Source organism: Trichosurus vulpecula, chromosome 1 (assembly GCF_011100635.1).
Source record: "Trichosurus vulpecula isolate mTriVul1 chromosome 1, mTriVul1.pri, whole genome shotgun sequence".
In the NCBI taxonomy this organism is placed as follows: Eukaryota; Metazoa; Chordata; class Mammalia; order Diprotodontia; family Phalangeridae; genus Trichosurus; species Trichosurus vulpecula.
Window position 1 is genome coordinate 63,260,075 of NC_050573.1, and position 21,333 is coordinate 63,281,407.

At 43.5% G+C, this 21,333-nt stretch overlaps 2 protein-coding genes across 4 annotated transcripts in view; both read left to right on the forward strand.

Moving 5' to 3' along the window:
* Nucleotides 1-432: 432 nt before the first annotated feature.
* SLC35E1 (solute carrier family 35 member E1) lies at nt 433-16,480 on the forward strand. The gene is made up of 6 exons (XM_036757043.1): nt 433-865; nt 2,111-2,181; nt 4,360-4,497; nt 7,448-7,573; nt 10,741-10,986; nt 12,189-16,480. Exons 1-6 carry the CDS (start codon nt 433-435, stop codon nt 12,417-12,419), a joined length of 1,245 nt encoding a protein of 414 aa, XP_036612938.1. The 3' UTR covers nt 12,420-16,480.
* Nucleotides 16,481-20,065: 3,585 nt separating this feature from the next.
* The window catches only part of LOC118845370 (calcium homeostasis endoplasmic reticulum protein), a 31,975-nt gene continuing 30,707 nt past the window's right edge, over nt 20,066-21,333 (forward strand). The window contains exons 1-2 of one of the 3 annotated variants that reach the window (XM_036753276.1): nt 20,066-20,190; nt 20,477-20,650. In XM_036753276.1, coding sequence (XP_036609171.1) covers nt 20,166-20,190; nt 20,477-20,650 — 199 coding nt within the window. In that variant the 5' untranslated portion in view covers nt 20,066-20,165. The remainder of the gene's footprint in view (nt 20,191-20,476; nt 20,651-21,333) is intronic. The other 2 variants (XM_036753282.1, XM_036753288.1) reach the window with 2 other exon arrangements.

A 21,333-nucleotide genomic window follows, 5' to 3' on the forward strand; every position in this document is an offset into this window, starting at 1 on the left:
ATGTAGGCTCCCCGCGCTCTTGTCCTCCGCTCACGGACGGCCATAGACCCTCCCTCCCGGACGCCTCTCTCCCGCGAACCCCGTTCCCTTCTCGCGGGACACTCGCTCCGAGGGAATCCGAACGCTCGCTTCCCAGAAACAGGGAAAGGTTAACATCACCGCAGCAGGAAGAAGAAACCTGCCACACCACTTCCAGAGTCCGTTTCCGACGCGGCCGGAAGTTACGTGGCCGACTGCTCCCCTCCCGGAGGCGGCTCACGTCGTCTTCCCCACGTCAGTGGGCGGCGATGACGTGAGATCGGCTCCGGCCTATGGGGCAGCGGCGAACCCGGGAGGGGGCGGGGCAGAGCGAGGCCGGCGCGCGCGCCCGGGCCGGCCCCGCCTCGCCCCCGGCCGGCGCGCGGGGTCCCGAGCCGGGCCCGGAGCTGCAGGATGGCGGCGGCGGCTGCGGCGGCCTCGGCGGCGGCTTCGGCTGCTGGCGGCGGGTCGGTTAGCGGCGCGCGGGGCGCCGGGGCACGGGAGGGCGCGCGGGTGGCGGCGCTATGCCTGTTGTGGTATGCGCTGAGCGCGGGCGGGAACGTGGTGAACAAGATCATCCTGAGCGGCTTCCCCTTCCCGGTGACCGTGTCGCTCTGCCACATCCTGGCGCTGTGCGCGGGGCTCCCGCCGCTGCTGCGGGCCTGGCGCATCCCGCCCGCCCGCGGCCCGGGGCCCGGCTCTGGCCCCAGCTCGGCCGCGGGCGCCGACCCGCTGCCGCCCCGCTTCTACCCTCGCTACGTGCTCCCGCTGGCCTTCGGCAAATACTTCGCCTCCGTGTCGGCTCATTTCAGCATCTGGAAGGTGCCCGTATCCTACGCGCACACCGGTGAGGCCCGAGCGGGGCCCGGGGGTCCGGGAGGGCCCGGGGCGACCTGGAGCGGGCCCAGAACCCAGCGAACCCAGAGCCGGGCGAGCCGGAGCGGGGCTCGGGGGACCCCGGAGCCCGTGGGAGCCGGAGCGGGGCCCGGGGGGAACCAGAGCCCGGGGGAGTCGGAGTGAGGCTCGGGGGGGACCCGGAGCCCGGGGGATGTAGTAGGGGGGGAGGGGCTCAAAGCTTAAGCGGGCTGAGAGAGGACCGGAGGCCGAGCGAGGAAAGGCCCCGCGGCCGAGGCACACACATGGGAGGCCGGGGGGGGGGACCCCGGGGGATCTGGAGGGGCTGGGTAGTCCGAAGACTGGGGAGCTAAAGTGATGCCCAGAAACTGAGCGAATTAGGGGGGGCACATGAGGCGCAGGCCTAGAGCTGAGGGTGGCCAGAGGAGATCTGGGGATTAAAGAGTTAAAGGACGAGGGAGAATCTCCCAGAGACCCAAAAACTGGGGGACCTGGAGAGGAAACCTGCAGAGACCCAGTGGGAGGCGCTTGCTAATAAGGAAGTGGAGGCTTGAGGATAGTTGAGATTGGAGGGTACTGGAGATTATGTGGAGATGAAGGTAGGAGGCAGGGAGGCTGAGGAGTGAAAGTACCACGTTAGGCTCTAAACCAGAGGGCGGGGACAGTTTCATTTTTGTTATTGTAGCCTTGGTTCTAGCCCAGCTAGTGGCTGTTTCCCAAGTAATTGAATTGAATCGAGGGGGGCTTCCTAGGCCCTGGGTGGGGAACTAAGAACAGGAAGCCGAACTGAGGGACTGGGACCTTAAAGTCTAGAGGCAAGAGGCAGAAGGGGCTCTGGAATGCCCTATTCTTTGGGGCAGGATGGCGACAGTTACTACTCCACAGAGCAGGTGGGGGACTGGGAGGGTTGAGGAACTTCAAAGATAGAAATATAGGGAGGGGACCTAAGAATTAGGAAAGTAGGGAATGGGTTGCAGGCACTTAGGATGGATTGAGCTGACTTGAGGCAGGGGAGACTGATTAGGACTTCAGTTAGGGAACCATAGAGTAGAGAAGACTGGGTGAGGGGGTCGAACAGTGGGGAAATCTGCTGGAGGGGAGATTGGTTGGGAGGAGACCCTGAAGGGTATGTAGAAAGGGGCACTAGCTCAAGGGTCCCTCTAACGCATCAACTGTCTATCTGTTAAAACACCTAAGCTCACCTCATCCCCCATCCTCCAAACTCCTTCCATTGTAGTGAAGGCAACCATGCCAATCTGGGTGGTGCTGCTGTCCCGGATCATCATGAAGGAGAAGCAGAGCACCAAGGTAAAATGGACAGTTACTGGGCACTCAGACATGGCAGCATGGAACAGCCCAAATAGCACTAGGCTGGAGCCAGTGGCTGTGGAGATTCCCCACTAAGTTTGTGGTGTGCCTTTTTGAAAGTAACTTCCCCACTCTCAGTCTATTTCCTTTTATCAAAGGAGGGTCATTTGACAGGCAAGATGGTCTCCCAGTACCCTTCCATCTCAGTCTTCTCAGTTTCTGAGTAGGAGCTGCACTGCCGGAACTTGGCACCACACCTTCCCACACACCCCCTTCCACTCCCTGCAAGCGAGGCAGTTTCCAATTGGTTCCATAGGTGAGAGAACCAAACAAGTAATTTCAAGGAACCAGGAGTGAGTTCCTAGTCTACTAGATGCCTAGTTTTCTCCTTTGGGTAAAATCCAGGAAATCTTTAGAAGTTGAAACAGAGCTTGGATTATTTTATTTTGAGTCTTCCTGAAAATAACCTTTCCACTAACCAATAATGCCAAGAACACATGGCTGAACAAATAAGTTTTTCTGGCCTAGTGAACAGTAATATTTAAAAGGTTGAAGTACTATCCCATGTAGACCCAGTGTTGGTGTCTGCAGCATCCTCAGATTCAACGAAGGTTTTAAAAAACAGTGGTTTGTAACCTGTATGTTTTATGTAGCTGACAGTCAGGCAGTGTTCTAGATCCTAGCCCATTTCACAGAAAACTAGGTCACCTTTGGCTGATTCCTTATTAGTCTTTACTCACTTAAAACTGCAGTTTATTTGTAAGAATGTATTTCATCATACTCCTCCTTGAGGGCTGTCCTTTGCCTTTCCTTAGGATCCACTGTGCCTGGCACATAGTAGTCACTTAATCAATGTTGATCGATTGATTGGCTGATTCTTTCAGCCATAAAGCCATATCACTTAATGTTGCATAGATTAACAGATTGCTGATGTTGTGAGGGACCTTAGATGTCACAAAGTCAGACAATCCCAGGGTAGGAAGGACCAGGACTGTCAGAGCTCATCTAGCCTCTGGAGGAATACCTGCCTTTATGGGGTAGCCCACTATCTCCTCTGAGGTGGTTCATTCCACTTAGAGTTAAAGGACATCTGGTTTAATTTATTTAGTTTACAGAGGAAGAAACTGAGGCCCAGGCTCACACAGCTAGTGCATGGTGGAGTTGAGCCTTGGGGCACTGTACTCCTAGCGTAGTGTTCCTCATTGTACACTATCATCTATATTGCATAGGGTCTCGTGCCTACACAAGTGAGGTAACTTAAACTTCCTTGCACTGACAGGAGAGAGTGGGGCAGCCCTTCTTTATGGGAGAGTCTACAGATTCTACCAAGGAACTCAGGGCCCCTGCTTTTAAGTAAAAAGGCTAAATGTCTACCATGTAAAACAACAGCAGCCTCACCCACCAGGAATCTACACTCTTAGGAAATGTTCCAAAGCTCTCAGTGTTGCAGAAAAGCCTTATTTCTGTGGAAGTTTAAGGGGACTCTCTATGTGGTTGCTTCAGTGAACTGCTGTCCTTACTGGAGAGGAGCAGCTTTTGGGTACCTAGATGGTATAGTGGATAGAGTGCTGGGCCTGTAATCAGGAAGAACTCATTCAAATCCAGCTTCATAAACTTAGCTGTTACAACTCACATAGCTACCTTTTCCCTCAGTTTCCCACATCTATAAAATGGGGATCAAAAATAGAACCTAGCTCATAGGGTTATTGTGAAGATCGAATGAGATGATAATTGTAAGTTGCCTAGCACATAGTAGGCACTTAATAAATGGCAGTTGTTATTATCATTTTAGTTAGGCACTCTTGAATTGTTTTCAGAATTATTGTATGACAGGAATCAAGTGTGAGATCTAGATTAGTTATAAAAGGATGTGAGAGTTCATTGATTCTTTTTAAGAAAAATAACCTTTTCTGAGAAGGGACTTTAAAAAATCTTGGAGCATTAGACTTAACAAGATTGTTTCATTTGTGTTTTCCTCTGGTTCTGTCTTGCCCTTGCTTACTTTTTTAGCTGCAAGTGAGGTGGGGAGGCGGGGAGGACAGTATTGAAAGAATTTTCTTTGGAGTATACACTCTGTTGGTCACAAGTCAGGGGTAGTTAGATTTATCCTGTGCATAACAGCATGGCCACCATGACAGCACATACATTGAAGTGTCTTCTCCATTCTTCCTCTTCCAGGTATATTTATCCTTGATCCCCATCATCAGCGGTGTCTTGTTGGCCACAGTCACTGAGTTGTCCTTTGATATGTGGGGACTCATCAGTGCTCTGGCAGCGACCCTCTGCTTTTCCCTTCAGAACATATTCTCCAAAAAGGTATTCATTCAGTTACTGGCAGTGTGATGGATTTCCCAAAGATGGGAAAAGTCTTAGTGATTTGGGGTATGTTTTTGTTTGTCTTTTCAACGTAGCTGGATGTGGTAGAAAGGGCACTGGGCAGTAGAGTTAAAAAAACAGAGATGATGGTTTGCCTCATTCTGTCCCTGTGTTTGTGCACTTCTGAACCTCAGCTTTCTAACTTATGAAAAGGTGATGATTGTTGCATAACCTACAATCTATGGCTCTTGTCAAGATCAAATAAAATAGTGTATGGAAAAGTGTCTTCTAAATTATAAAGTGTCCTATTAATGTAAGTTTCTATTAACCTAATATTGCTAATAATATTCAAAATGATCAACCTTTAAATTCAGCAGACATTACTAGGTAATGCTCAATTACCCAGGTACTGGGTATTGGAGGAGATACCAAAATACTAATGATAAGAAGATATGGCCCCTCCTCTTACAAAAATTTACCGTCTTCAAAGCAGGTCTTTTATCCTTTGCCAAAAATCTGTTACCTATTAGTGTGGCAAGTTAAGCTGGGTTAATGCAAAGAGGCAGTATTTTAAAATGGAAAGAATACTGAGTTTGTCAGCTGAGAACTGGGCTGGGTGGCAGCTTTGACACTTTGACAGCATTGTGTGACCCTGAGCAAGACTATTGAAGTATGAGCTTTCCTGTCATCTTTGAAAACAGAGATAATGCTGATAATATTTGCACCATCTGCTTCACAGAGTGTTGTGAGTCAAGTGTATTGTGACCTCTAAAATATTATGAAGCAGGTATTCTTACACTTTCTTTGTGTCATGGATAGATGGACCCCTTTGGCAATTGTTCAGAGCCTTTGGACACTTTCTCAGATTTATGTTTTTAAATATGTAAAGTAAAATATATAGAAAACCAATTATATTGTCATACAGTTATCAGAATACAAAAAAATGAAACATAACAAAAAACCAAGTCCACTTACCCTGGGTTAAGAACAACCTGTGTTGTTTATTAACTTCCTAAGGCTTCATGCTTGCATTTGGAATTATTCAGATAACATTAAATGGCTGTTTCTTTTGACATCAGATAATACTTTGTATATGTCCTAATAGTTTTATCAAAGAGGTATCATGGGATTGTTCATAGGGTTTTAGATTGTGTCCTTCCTTCTGAAAGAGGACCATGAACAGGAAGATGATGCTGTGTGACTTGCAAGTGAATTGGTTTTAAGTGAGGGAGGGCTGTGGAGAGTCACCAGCCTCACTTTTTCCTCCAGAGCCATTTGGGTCCAGTGGCCTGATACAGATCAGGACAACTGGAAAGGGCCTAGGATGCAGTGGGAAACCTTGGCCTTTTTAAGCTAAGGTCTTTCCCAGTTCTCACCTTGACTGAGGCAGTGCCCATTCAGTGATTAGGACTGTTTAAGAAATGAGCCTAGGGATGAACCTTTAATAACAACAACAAAAAAAAAATTGGGAGGGGAAGACCCTCTGGGTTTTTGGCCAAAAGAGACAATTATTATGTACATTCACTCTGACCCATCTGGGCCCAAACAATAACCAATAACTTGGGTAGGTACCCATTGTTGGCCTATCATTGAGAGCCAGAGTGAATTTGGGTTTAATGCATGGTCTTTAACAAAGAAAGCTAGCCAGTAAACCCTAAGATATCTAGGTAGGTTTCAGCCTTCAAATTTTTGTGCAGAGCACGCTCAGGTAAGGGGCATGATACAAGAGAAAAGGAGAGGAGAGGAGTTGGCCAACTGGAACTGGCCAGTTGGGTCCCCAGTGGGGCAGCTCGGACTACTCACAGGTTGTGGTTTGTCTTTTGTTCTTGAAGAGGACCATGACATCAAGAAGATGATGCTATGACTTGCAAGTGAATTGGTTTTAAGTGAGGGAGAGCTGTGCAAAGTCACCAGCCTCACTCTCCTCCAGAGCCATCTGGGTCCAGTGGCCAGATTTAGATCAGAAAGACTGGAGATGGCCCCAGGCTGTTAGAAATAGAATCAGGAAGACTTTGTTTTAAGTTCTACCTCAGATACTTGCCAGTTTTATTACTGTAGGCAAATCTCTTTAACTCTCTGAGCTTCATTTTTCTTATCTATAAAACACAATTATTATGACCCAAGGTACTTAATCTTACAGAGTTGTTTGTCCATATGTAAAGTTCTTTACAAACTTTAAAATACTATATAAATACATAGATGTGTGTTATCTTTTATTAGACTATAAACTCCATGAAAGTAGTTTCTTTTATCTAAACTGAATCCTACCACAGCCTAGAACTTTAACTTGATAAATGTTTGTTTGTTGGATGATAAGGTGATAGGGCAGCTAAAAAAGCTAATTCAATCTGCAGCTTCATTAAAACATTTAAAGGGTTCTAATGAGGGAGATAACAAACTTGCTTTTATCTTCCCAAATCTGACCTTTTCTGGGCTGTTGTGTTCAGGTCTAAGGATCTCATTTGAAAAATGCATTGATAAGTTTTAGTACAACCAGATTGGTAATGGCGCCGAAGATTAAATGAAGGAACTGGTCATGTTTAAAAGAGAGAAGAACAAACCTTAGAGGGTACGTGGTAGCTGCTCCTTTAAGTATTTGAAAGGCTGTGAAGAATTGGGTTTGTTCATCTTGGCAGAACTGGCAGCAGAAGTCATAGAAAAGCGGATGTAGGTTTGATAATAAAGGAAAACTTACTCATGGTTAGAGCTGCCTGAAGATGGAGGGGGTGGCTGCAATTGCTGGTGCTGGACAGTGGGTCCCCCTTTCCTTGCATTCTGCTAGTGGAGTTTGGGTAGCTACTTGGGTATACATTAAAGAGAATTCAGGGACATGTTAGAGTAGTTCTGAGGTTCCCTCCCACTCAACTCTGTTATTCTGTGAATTAAAAAAAAATTTCTACTTTGGAAAAGATTAGATTGGTCAGTTACTTAAAGAGTTTTTTATTTTCAGGTGCTGAGAGATTCAAGGATCCATCATCTTCGGTTGTTGAACATACTTGGATGTCACGCTGTCTTTTTTATGATCCCAACATGGGTTTTGGTTGACCTTTCTTCTTTCCTAGTAGAGAATGACCTGGTAAGTTGGCCAGAGCAAAGAATCTGTTTTCCTTACTAGTTCCAAAGTAGATTCTGTGTTTTTGGAATCATCACTTTTTGCTGAACTTTCTAAAGTTTCTGGCATCTGATAAGTAGCCCTCTTAACACAGAACTCTTTATTATACTGTGTATTTCCACACAGTTGAGAAGGAAATCAGCTTCTTTTCTTCCTCATGCTGTATGTTTGCTCATACTTACTGATAATACTATTTTACATTCAGTAGAAAAAGCCAGGAAGAGAATGGTCCTACAGTTACTACCCTCCACATACTATTGGCAAGTGTTTCTGGCAGTCTGCCCTCATCCAGAGAGCTAGTGGCAGAACCGATGTTTGAACCATGATCTCCAGGATTCCTATTCAGATATACTATGTTGCTTTTGTGAGAGACAGGGAAAGTGGAGGCTGCTGCTAGATGTTTTTCAATCATGTCTTCATCATGACTTTTCATTACTTGGTACAATATTATTAACAGCCACAACAATAACTAATATCTAGTGCTTTAAAATTTGCAAAATGTTCTCTCATTGTCTTGTGTAAGCCTCAAACAAAAACAGTCCTTTGACATAGGTTTTGCAAATGCTAATCCACATTTTACTGATGAGGAAAACAAGGCTCAGGTTAAATAACATAGCCATGGTCACACAGCTAGCAGTTGTCAGAGGCATGAATTGAACCCACATCTTCCTGACTCTATGCTATACTGCTCTTCTCTGGTTTAAAGTGAATTCCCAGAACATTAAATATACCCACATTGACCTGTAAATTAAAAAGTGCATTCCTAAGCCAAACACAAATGGTAGTTTTTCTGTGGTTTAAAATTCTCCCAGTCACCTCTACACTCAGTGGTAGCACAGCACCCTTCACATACTAAGTATTCAGTGACTATTTGAGGGTTATTTATGGATAGTTAGGACTTATAGGCACCCACAAACATCAAGGCCATTTTTGAAATAAGGAAATAGGATAGAGAATCTGTGTGTTAATAGATACTACATACATTCCCAGAGAATGTAATATTAGGCTTGCTTATCTGACTGTCCTATTTTTAAATTCTTTACCTTTTGGCCATTGTTTCGTGATTAGGAACATCATAGAGGGAGGAGGGTTGGCTGTTTATTAACATAGTCATTTTTTTGTAAGGAGACAAAAAGTTTGAGTTCTAATGGATTTGTTAATAGGCTAAAGGGAAAATGATTCTGTCCGTAGAGTTGTTGTTGACATTATAAAGAATATCTGACTTAATTGTGGCAGTGTGAACCACTGACTGAATTGAACAGTTTCTTTAGTTGAAACCAACCTAGCCCAGTGGAATGTATACTGGACTTGGAATGAAGAGACCCCAGTTCTTGCCTCAGGCTTGCCAATAACTAGCTTTGTGACTGTAGTCGGGAGATAATTTGCCTTCTCTTGGGCTTGTTTCCTTATTTTTTAAATGAGAGAATTAGACTAAATGACATCAAGGGCTCTATCTGATTCTTATGCTGTGATCCAGCTGTATTCACTTGGGAGGGTGTGTGGAAAGAAGGTCTGAGTTTCATGTCCTTCAAACCTTTACTGGCTGTGTTTGAACCCTGGGCGTATCACATGACCTCTCTGAACCTCGATTTTCTCATCTCTAAAAAGGGAGATAATAGCATGTAGCTCAGGCTTCTTTTAAAGACCAAATGAGATAATCTATGTAAAGTGCTTTGCAAACCTTAAGGCAATATATAAATGTTACCATTGAGTTTGGGGTGCCTCATTTTAGCAAAGACTTTGACAAGGAATGCTACATGTAGGAGAAAATGATAGGAAATGAAGAAGAAATCTGGGAGGGTCAGCTTGAAGATTAGACTTAAAGGGACATTATAGCCCTTTTCAAGTATTTGAAGGACATGAAAGTTGCAGCAAAGAAAATTAAGCTTTGAAAAACTTGCTAAACCAATCCCCTAAAATTATATAAACTAAAGACAAGGGGCAGACGTTCATCTGATCGAGGAAATAGCCAGGCTTCTTTCTTTTCCACCCCAATACAGTCCCAAGTCTAGACAGAAAACATAAACATTATGGAAGCCCTGAGAGCAGGAAACTGAGGGCAGAAGCCTGGGTTTGGAAGGAAAGGTGGAATGATGCCTCAACAACTCACTTTGCCTACACGCCAGGTTTGGTCTTTTGGTCACCCTCTTTATGTCTAATCATTTTTGCTTCCTTAGATTTTTGTTTCTGCTTATTTGAAAACTCTTTTGAAGCCAAAGACCCATTCACACCTGCCCATTCTGTCTTGAACTGGGTAGTGTTGTGTCCTTCATTTCTAAGATTTGTAGTTGTAGGTCCTTGTTATAAATCTAATAAAGGATTTAAGGTATAATTTTTAGAAGAAGAAGAAACAGGAAAATGTTCCTATCAGTTTGAGTTCTCTGTAAGTGAAATAAGCTGCCTTTTGAGGCGCCTGGCTGACAACTTTTCAGTCTTGTTATAGAAAGTATTCTTGGTAGGTATCACCTCTGAAGTCCTTTCCAATGCTCAGATTCCATTCATGAAAACAGTAGGAAGAGGATCCATCACCACCAGGTGTTTGTAATTATCCTTGTGGAGGATGTGAATTACTCAAAGTTTTGCTGTGAAAATACAATGACTCTTCTGCCATCATCCATACAGGCATTTTCCCACCATAACCTAAGTTAGAGGGATAGCAGATCCAACCTCATTTGGAATAGCTGTTGAGAAGGGATCTCATAGGACATCCGTCCCTCAGTCTCCTTTGATTTAGCCACTAGGAACCAATATCCATCTGCTACTATGTTCACATAATTAATGTTCTATACAGGGACAGGTACCCTAAATTTGTTGTCAGAAGACTTGGGTTAGAGTGTGATATCTGCCACCTAACCTTGCACAAGTTATCTTTTCCTCTAAATCTCATTTTCATCATTTGTAAGATGGGATAATAGTATTTGTACTACCTAATCACAGGATAGTTCTAAAGGTTGAATGAGGTATTTGAAAAGTATTTATCACCCTAATGATCTCTATATGTGTAAGTTGTCAGTGCTTCCAGATGTTATAGTGTTTCCTCTAATACTAACAATTTTGTTTTTCCACTGTGGATCAATCTTGTGATTTTGAAGTAACACAATGTTGTGGGTTTTTTATTTCCCTTTCTGTAGAATTCGATTTCCCAGTGGCCCTGGACTTTAATGCTGCTAATAGTCAGCGGATTTTGTAACTTTGCGCAGAACGTCATTGCTTTTAGTATTCTTAATTTGATCAGCCCATTGAGTTATTCTGTTGCAAATGCTACAAAAAGAATCATGGTTATCACAGTATCCCTCATAATGCTACGCAACCCAGTCACCAGCACTAATGTTCTGGGCATGATGACAGCTATCTTAGGGGTCTTCTTGTATAATAAGGTAAGTGTCTGTGTTGTGAATCCAGCTCAGGTTAGTCTCCCATTAATGTCAGCGTTCAATAATTGTCTTTTAGTGCCTATGAAAAAATAGGTTTAAGGGTCTGGGGTTGGCAAATACTTCTTCAACAGGACCTTAGTTGGAGGATTCAAAGATCAGAAATTGAGGATTCATTCTTTTCTCTTGAACAGCCATTCATCTGTGTTTAAATTGGCTGAGATGGGTGTATAGGGAGATCTTGTTCTGCAGCCTTTTCTCTCCTTTGGAAAAAAATGACCAGATTGTTTCTACCTTCAGCATTCATAGAACACAGGAATTTTATAATTTAGAAAGCCTTCAGAACCTTTCCATTTTAGTACTTACCCAAAGTGTGATTCACCCCTGATAAGTCATTATCCAGCTTCTGTTTTAACATCTCCAGTGACAGAAAACTCGGGCCCCCAACAAGAGGGCCCCTTCAATTTTCTGGCAGCTGTCATTGTTAGGAAGTACTTCCTTCTATTGGACCCAAGTCTGCCTCTCTACATTTCACTCTTTTGTTGTAGTTTGGTCCCTGGAGCCACCCATGAAAACCTCTCTTTTTTGAGGGGTAGAAGGGACTTTGTTGGTATAGGGAAAGCACATTGGGGAAACTTCCTCTGCCAATATAGAGAGGCAACTGGTACCTTAGAGACTTGCCGTGGGCACTCAAAAGTTAAGGAACTTGCCTGAGGTCCTATAGCCAGGATGAATTATAGGCTAGACTTGAACCTAAGCCTTCCTAATTGAGGCTTGATTTCTAGCTCCATCTCAGAAGGGAACCCTTAAATATTTAAAAACAGTGACTATGTGCCTAAGTGTCTTCTTTGGGCTAAACATTCCTATTTCCTTAATTAAACCTCATATGTCATAGTACCCCTCCTCTTTTTCTATCCTAAATTCCACCAAAGTCCTTCCTCAAATGTTCTCAGAAATAAATATATTGTTCATTATCTGTTTGACCAATAATTGGGAATTTTAATAGCCAGAAAAAGAAAAACTGGTAGCTATTTATTGGAAACAGGAGTTTGTCCTGAGCTTCTTAATGTTCATAAATTGTTCCAGTGTCTGCCTCTCTCTAATAATTCTAATTTGCTTTAATCTCTGAGTAACTAAGCTTTTGGATTTGGCAATAACGCATCATTTGAAAAAATGCTGAATATTTCATCTAACTTTTTACTGTCCAGACCAAGTATGATGCAAATCAGGAGGCCAAGAAGCATCTTCTACCTGTGGTAGCTGGAGACCTCGGAAATCCTGATCATCATCGGAACACACCAGAGAAATCTCAGAATGGAATTATTTTCCCTCAGCATGGGGACTATCACTATGGTCGAACCAGCATCTTCACAAATCACTTTCAGTACAACAGGCAAAACTATCCAAACACATACAGTTTAAATCACTATGATGTATAGAATTTAGAAGACAGATAAAGACTGTTAAGAGATTATTTTTTTCCCCAAACAGTATCAGAAACTTCTGACACACCAGTGAATTCAGAATCATAGAATGTACTTCTCCCGCAGATGGGAAGGTGCATGATTGTCAATGATACAAACGTTATCTTCCGCTAAACACATTCTTATGCATGGAGCACCTTTCATAGGGATCCTGGAGCAGGGAGTATACCTGCAGTGCAGGAGTTTGGGGTTCTGGTGAAAGGCAAACTTTCAGACTCCAGGAGAGGGGGATCTTTGCTGGCTATGTTGTTTGGAGTTTGACACCGGAGGATTGTGTTGATAGGAAAATTGTGGCCAGTATTACTTTTCTGTGCTTAATTTTCTGAAGCCATGTGTTTCTAAGTTAACATCTTTGCTTTCTGAATGAAGTTACTTAAGATCCTTTTTGAAAAATGTAAATTTCTAGGTAGATTCTTCATGGGTTAGCATTCAGCTATTTGTGGTATCATGGGCAAGGATTGTACCTGAGTCTCTAGAAACCAAAGTTTGCGTTGCACTACTTGAACTTGTCTGGGTCACAACTACAATATGGGTGGTAAAGGGTTTGGTTGGTAGGAATTGTGATCTCATTTTAATGGTTTCTATAGATTGTCAAAAAGAAGGGATTTTTATTTAATCAAAGAAGGGTCAGTGCTAAAAGAATTTTATTAGTGACTATGACTAGTACTTCAAGTATAAGCAAAAAGCCAAGTAGTTTCCCAGGGCATTGTGACAATCCATTTGTGATCTTCAACAAATGTAAAAAAACAAACTGTAAATCAATAGACTGGGCTTTCATCCTGTTTGCATTCTGGGGATGCATCATTTGTTTTCATTGCTGGGCATGTTCAGGCTGATTCTTTGACCTGAAATTCTGAAGTTGCACTGGCTTACATCCATAGAAGGAAGTTCATCTCCTCTTCCATTGCAGGAGAGAGCAGAATACTTTCCTCTCCTTGGTGCATCAAGTGGTATCAGCAGCAAGGGAGTATCATTGCAAATATTCCCTGATTAACAAAAGGCACATAAGGAAATATTAATTGGTGCTTTAAACAGCTCTTTCCCCAGGACTTGTACTCTGTCATTCTCTTGAGGTTGAATTGGGTGAAGATTTGGTAGACAGATGCTGCCAAATGAAGTTTTGTTTTTATGGGAAGGATTTTGCACTTTGTACAGATGATTTTGTAAATGTGTGTATGTCTGTATCCTGGGCCCTCTGACTCCTTTTTGAATCTCAAGCCCTTTGCTTTCAAGTGTTTCAAAACAATGGTCTATTGGTAATAGCAGACATTTGCCTAATACATTTCTATGTAAAGTAGGAACAAGTCACTTTGCAATTTTGTGTCTGAGTACAGTAATCAGGAAGAATAGAAAGGAATCAAGGATGCTGTGCAAGTTTGTTTTGCTATTTCCTAATAGAAATGGTTGAGCTGTGTTGAATATGTTTTTTAATTGCATTCAGAATCATGTCTCCCATGTAGGATGAAAGGTTATTAGTTGAGCTTTGTTGTTTTCTTTATAGAACACACAAATGAACAAAACATTTTGACCGTGATTAAGATGTTAGACTTTAGGTTCTGGGTAATGAAAGTAACAGCAGAGCTCCAATTTAAAGGAACTGGCTCTTCCATGGATTTGGTTCTGCCCTTTTCAGCTTCCTAATAATTATTGCATTTTGAAAAAGCCTGATAGAACATGATTAGCCCATAAGGTCAGTGTTAATTCTGTCCCATGCCACTAGCCTTCTAAAGGAGTTCAGCTCTAGGTGATGAATTCTTAGCTCAAACCTTGAGGTCTTATGTGCTGGCTTCCTTGTGAAATACTGGATACCTCAGTGGATCCTCACTGATCTTATTGACGTGTGATACTGTAGATTGGAGGTGTCAAAAACACCACCTGCAGGCTTTTGCAGCCGACAACACTTCTGAGTGTGCCTGATCCAGATTAAAATGTAATTGGGAAATAATTAACAAAATAAATAAGACAGATAATAGTACATTTTAAAACTATGTCAACCTGTGGCCCACAGGGATCCTTTTGTATGGATTAGTCTCCCCGATTCTGTTTCAGACACCCTGGCTGTAGGTGATAACCCATCTAGACCTTCCTGTCCTGTGCCATTCTTGTCCATGTCCTTTCATAAAGGATTTACCTAATGTACTGATGGCCTTCGTTTCTCTAGAAATTGAGGTATTTCATAGAGACCAGGGCAGTGTTTGGGCTGTTCATCTTTTAATCCCCCTTTTTGGTACATAGTGAGTTCCACTACCCTTTCTGCTCATACATGGGACAAAATGAAGTCTTCTCTTTAGAGGGAGACACACACTGTGGCAACTGTTGGCTCATTGACTTTTTCCTTCTTGCTTCTATTAGATTAATGAAATAACTCAACTTCTTAAGTATTTTGCATGAAAATGAGCCAGTATTGTAACCAACATTTGAATCTGGTTTTTTTTTAAGTTATGACTTTTTTATAGTAAGTATGCTAGTACATGAATAAAATCAATCAAAAGAAATCAGTGATCAACTCTGTAAAGTCCTAGCACTGCTTACAATCCCCCTACCCAACCTGGACTTTTATATGTTGCAGATTTTCGAGTGACTTTTTTGTGCCTCAGCCCTCTGCTTCTAAGCTTGAGTACCATTAGTACCTAAAATCACAAGGCATAACATGGGAGAGGTGCAGAAAACCACTTCCCAAATTTCTTCATGATGGGGGTTAGATCCTAAACGTGAATTTTTTTTTTCTTTTTAGTGCATTTGAGCAATAGTGAGACATTTTTGCACGTTCTAGTTAAAATAGCAAAGTAGTGTTTCTGGTTTTTGCCATTTGATTTCTTGAACACAATAACTCAACTCCAAAAGGAATCCAGGTAAAAGGAAGTTTCTGATATTACTGCGGTTTATATTAACTTAATTTTTCAATGCAGGATCTTATGTAGGTGAGGTGAAACAGTTGTTAAATACCATGTGTAAACTAATGAGTGGTCTCTAACTCTGTACATCAACTTGTAGCAGGTATGTACACTGGAATGAAAAGACCCTCAGGGGACAGTCAAACAAAATGTTCCTCCTCATCAAAGGAAAGGAAATAAATCTTGAAGATTGTAATGTTGCTTAGAGTACATACCTTTTAAGTAGAGCATTAGTTGTGTTAAGGCTCTCTGATAGTTTAAGATAATTTACTGTCTATGTAATTTTACATGAGGGAAAACTCCTGTTACTGTAGGTAGTTAAGCCTCTACAGCTTTTCTAACCTGTCCTCATTTTGTTATGTATCTTGACACAGTCATAAAAGAAAACATTTGTTTGCCCTAGAAAATAACAAGACATAGGACAATTATAATCTTCATAGAGACAAACATTATTTATAAATACTTGAAAATTTACAGGCCTGTTTCAATTATGTTCAACCTGTTTTCCAGACCAAAATGCTTCCAGATTGTGTGTGAAAGTGAATTTATCCATGTTGTGTATGTTCACCAGTGGCATTTACCACAAAATAAAGGAGCCTCCACAGGGAAAATAGAACGGTGTGCATTTGTTCAGCCTCTGGGATGTGCTCCTCCTGGGAGTGCTATCTGAAATGATCTTGTTGCAAGATGTGCCTCTGTTCTAAGGAAGACTAGCCAGATTGGACAGGATGAATGGTTTTCTTGTAGGACTCCACAGCAGAGTTCAGAGTATTAGAGATGGTGTTTGGGGAGGGTTTTGAAATAACCAAAACCAGTTCAGCATCAAGTAGCTTTTCACCCTAGGTGTTGCTTGAAGATTTTGTGGGAAACTCCTTGGCACATTCATTTCCCAAGTGAGGAATGGTGGTGTTGATTCTTAGGGCTTCTGACAGCTAAGTGGCATCACGACCCTGGGGGCTCATTTTCCATAATATGGATATGCCTTCTGTATGTAACTTTACAAAGCACTGTGACATGCTCTTGTTTTGGTATTCAGAACCATTTGCTGAAATAGGTGAGTCACTTTTACTCTCACATGAGGACACAATCTTATTAAAGGGAAGTAACTGATCTCAATTAAAACCAGCTCTTTGGATTCCTCAGTACAATGTTCTTTTCATGGCAAAGTTTCCATTGGCATTACTAGGATTTCATTGTGAAGGTATGGACACTGAACTGAATGAAGCCAAAGAATTAATTCATCCTAGCACTAATAGCTTACATTTGCCTGAATTTGTACCCGACTTACTGGAAAACATTCGGGTTTTAATCTCCTGAAAAACATGGGTGATGTGCAGTTTTTCTTTTATTTAAGGGGACCTTCATTTTTGTGTTACTGTTTTGTAAACTGGGAAGAATCATTTGTCTCTAGGGGGCTTTAATGGGAAGGTTACTTTTTCACCTATCCCACCTTACATTTTTGCAGTGGAAACTCACATTTCATCAAGTACTTTCATCTGTCTTCCAGCCTTATAAGGAGTCTTGTTTTCATTTCATATGTGAAACAGGCTCAGAGAAGCTGTGACTTACCTGAAGAGAGAGGATGGGATTTGAATCTTATTCCTCTGAGGCTACACTAAGTGTTCATTACCCCACAGCTTTCCCTTTTAGAAATGAACTTTTCCCATCCCCTTAAGGAATCCCCATAGGGTAGTGGAAAGAGAACTTGCTCTGGATGCAGCATGGCATAGAGGAAGAGATCACTCCATGACCACAGGCAGAACTCTCCACTTTCCTGGTTAGTCTTGGGTTTCCTTGTCTAGACTATGAGGGCTGGGCTAGATAGACTTCGAAGTACCTTTGAGCTCAGTTTTCTGCCCCCTGTGATCTGGGTTGGATGTGGGGGTGGCACAATACCTGTCTTCAAGTGCTTGAAGGGATTTGATTTGTTCTTTTTACTCCCTGAAGGCACAACCAGTAGATAGAAATTATATAGAGATATTGGCTCAGGACACTTCTGAACAATTAGTGCTATTCAGAAATGGAATGGGTTGCCTCAAGAAGCAGTGTTTGACCAGTGGCTAGATGATTATTTTTCTGTGAATTTCTGTTAAGGAATAGTGTGAATCGAATGATCGAGCTCCCTTTTAGCTTTGACCTGTGATTGAGTCCTTTCTCTACTGATAATCTAATTCTGGGGCTCAGCTTAACTTCAGTATTAGCACTTGTACCGTCAGCTTCGGAGTGTAATTGTGAAAAACACTTTCTACACATTAAAAGCCTCAGATACATGTAAATAGTTGTGTATTAGCAGAATTTCAAAGAATTGAGATACTGGTTTTGTAGTTTGTAACATAAACCAGCAACTCTTGACAATTTGTGTAAAAAAGGGTTTAGGAAAAGGAAGCATGATCTAAGATCCCACAAGTTTGAAATTGTGTAGAATTGGAACAGGGCATGGTAAAGTAATATGAATAACATTTTATTCAAAGGAGAGAGTTTGGCAATAATAAAACAGTAAGTTAAGAATTTTATTGGCAAAGTTTTTTGTTTTAGCTGTTTTCCTAAACACCACCAGGAAACCCAAAGATATTTACCATCTGAATGTCAGCCGGGGAAGCTCATTCTTCCAAGTGAGAAAGCTTGTTTGACCAAGGTTATCAAGAGTTTGTTTAAAACAGGGCCTGTCTTGAAGAAGTAAGGCTTGGCACTCCAGTTAGCTAATCTTGGCCAACAGAATCTTTCAAATGCAATATGGTCCAGTAGGAGGAATGACCTATAACCTGAAGGGTTGGTTTAAGTCCTTGCTCTGCTACTAACTTTGATCTTAATAGTAGTTCATACTTAAGATATAAATTTGTGATTAAAAACACTTTAAATTGAAGAAACATTCCTAAGTGTTTACAATGCATATCACTTTTAGGTGCTTGATATACAAAGGCAAAAATAAGATTCCAAGCAGTTTATCTTACTAGGGGTAGATGTGTACACAGATAGGTAAAAATAATGTAGCTTGAAGCAGGAGAGACCACCTAAACGGGAAGATCTATAAAGGCAGCATGTAAGAAGTAGATCCTGTGTCCAACCTTGAAGCAGTTAGGGATTCCAAGAAATAGATAAGGAAGGATTGGGGTTGGGGGGAGAATAGGGACAGGTTGTAGCGTAGTTAGGAGATTGCACTTTTAAGTTAAGGAATAACTAAGTGGCCAGTTTGGTTAGAATAACATATGCAGGGAAGTGACAAATGAAATAAATCCATAAAGGCAGCTGCTGAGTTGAATTGTTGGAACTTTCAGTGCCCGGCAGGGGAATTTGTCTCACAAAAGGCAATGGGCAAACAAGCCTTATTCTGCAGGGGATTACCATTGTTAGATCTGTGATTTAGCAATATTATGTGGCAGTGTACAGATGATGAATCAGGATGGGAAACTAGAAGCAGAAAGACCATTAGAAAATTGTTACAGTAATTCCGATAAGAGGTGATGGAGGTTCACCAGAAGCGGAGTTGGAAGGGACAAATGTGCCGGGTAATTACAATCAAGGATACTTGGTAACTAATTGTTTATAGTGGTGGTGTGATAGCTGGGAGGACGGTCACGCCTTCTACTTCCCTTGGAAATTTGAAGGGTTGGGGTGGGTTTAGGAAGGAATTCCATAAACAATAAAAGCTGAGTTTTGTTTTGGATTCATTTGGAGTTTGAGGTACCTATTGAACATTGCAAGTAGAGATACTTTAACAATTGGGGCTTCTGATGTGGTAAAAGCAGGACTGGAATTCAAAAGAAAGGAAGGGGGGGGTGAACACGCGGTAAATTCGTACACTTTTAGATTTTTGTAACGTAACACGTTCTTCGAGACACCCCTGTGAAATTAGGGTCCGTAATTACGGATACTTGTGCCATTTCACATCAGGTGACCTCCAAGAGGTCATGATGAATTAGGGTAAGCAGTTCCCATTCTCAGCCTGTCGCCTCCAGAAGCTCTGTAGAAGCGCCATGGACCCAAACCCTAAAAGCCCCTCGCCTCGCTGCCACACGAGGCCCTTAGTGCCTTCCCTCGCTGTCGCTGACACCGGCAGCTCCGGGCGTCTCGCCCACGCTTGCGGTCAGATTCCTGTCCCTAGTGTTCCCTGTGCTGGCCATGTCCTTGGAGCCTCTCCGCCCCGGCACCCCCTTCGGCGTCAGGATCTTTTCTCTCGGCCGACAAGCCACACCACAGGCTGCTTCAATCTTCTAGCTCTCGCCTCCCTGCCTTTGTCCCATGGGGTAGCGGTGCCCCTCGCCAGACATTCCCTCCTGGAATCCCGGCCGTGCGCCCCTGCCCTACCCGCCAAATTCTGTTTTGTGTTTATGCACGTTCCTCTGACAATAGACTTTCATGCAGCCTCGGAGTCCTCGCACACAGCAGGCGCCTCATAAATGGCCAATGAGCGGAGCGGCGGCTTCAGATAAGGAGAGGGTGGGTTCTGGGGCCCAAGAAGGTAGCGAAGAACTGTAGAGGCAGATGGCGCTCGGACCCAGGTCTCCGGCACTAGAGATTTAAAAAAAAAAAAAAAAACCAGACACTGGGAGGCAACAGACTGAGGTCGTTTCCCGCCATCCACGCAGGCCCCTAAAGACTGTAGATCCCGCCCTCTTGGAAGAACGCACTTCCGGTTCTCCATAGAGATAGTCGTAAATCGATGCCGGAAGTGACGGATGGCCACAAATCGCTACCGGAAGTGGCTTGGTGCGTCGCAAAAGTGAGGTGCGACACTTCCGGCCGGCTTCTGTGTCTGGCGCGGGGAGGAATCGTGAGCTTCCCGAGGACGTTCTGCGGCTCCGGAGCCATGGAGCTGCCGCTGCCGCCTGACGGTGAGTCTGGGCCCAAACCCTGGGGGCCCCGGCCACGGCTCCCGTCCCCATCCCTCCCGAACGCACAACCTCCCGGGTCCCGTCTCTTCCCGTAGCCCCGCCCCCAGCGTCCCCGTTTCCCGTGTGAGCCCCGCCCCCTCTTGCCGCCTCAGTTTCCCCCCCGGGCCACCATCATTTTCCCCACCGCCGGGGATGTCGGGTGTGGGGTTCGGGCTCGGGTGGGCTCCCCGCGCCCACGCGTCTCCCACGCCTTTTCTCTAACCATCCTATTCTGCCCGGGCCCCAGACCAGGAGCTGCGGAATGTCATCGACAAACTGGCCCAGTTCGTGGCCCGCAACGGGCCAGAGTTCGAGAAGATGACGATGGAAAAACAGAAAGACAACCCCAAATTCTCCTTCCTCTTCGGAGGCGAGTTCTACAACTACTACAAGTGCAAGTTGGCCCTGGAGCAGCAGCAGCGTGAGTGGGTCCAGACGTTCTTGGGACTGGCGGGGTTTTGCAACAGGCTCTGGCCTGAGTGGGTTGTAAGAACCTCCGCCATTCAATCCAGCTAGTGTTTTTTAAACATCTGCTTTATGCTAGGTGCTTTGTTGGTACCTGTTACATTACTGTGCTGCTCTTGGTTTAGGAAGAGAAAAAATGATAACCTTTCCCCTCATGAAGCTTACATTCTCCTGGGGAATGGAGCCTTGACTTATATAAATAAATATGCAGGGAGGAGGAAGAAAAAACTGACGAGTGGAAATTAAGAAAGATTTCCTGAAGGAGGTGCCCTTGAGCCTCTGAGCTCATACTCAAAGGAAGCTAGGAATTTTATGAAACAGAGGTAAGGTGGAAGTGCATTTCAGGCAAGAGGAACAGCCTTTGGAAAGGCATGAAGTCTTTTAAGTCATTTAATAAACATTCATTAAGTGCTTTCTGTAGTCCCAGCACTGTGCTAAATGCTGGGGATACAAGGGAAGGTAACAACAACCCCTGCCCTCAAGAAGTTTACATTCTAACTGGGGAGACAAAACGTAAATGGCAAGGTACATGGGAAAATATGTACGGGGATAAATGTGAGGGAGAAGAGACCAGCTACTGGAGAGGAACCGGGAAAGGCTTCCTGCAGAAGGTGGGATTTGAGCTGAGTCTTGAAAGAA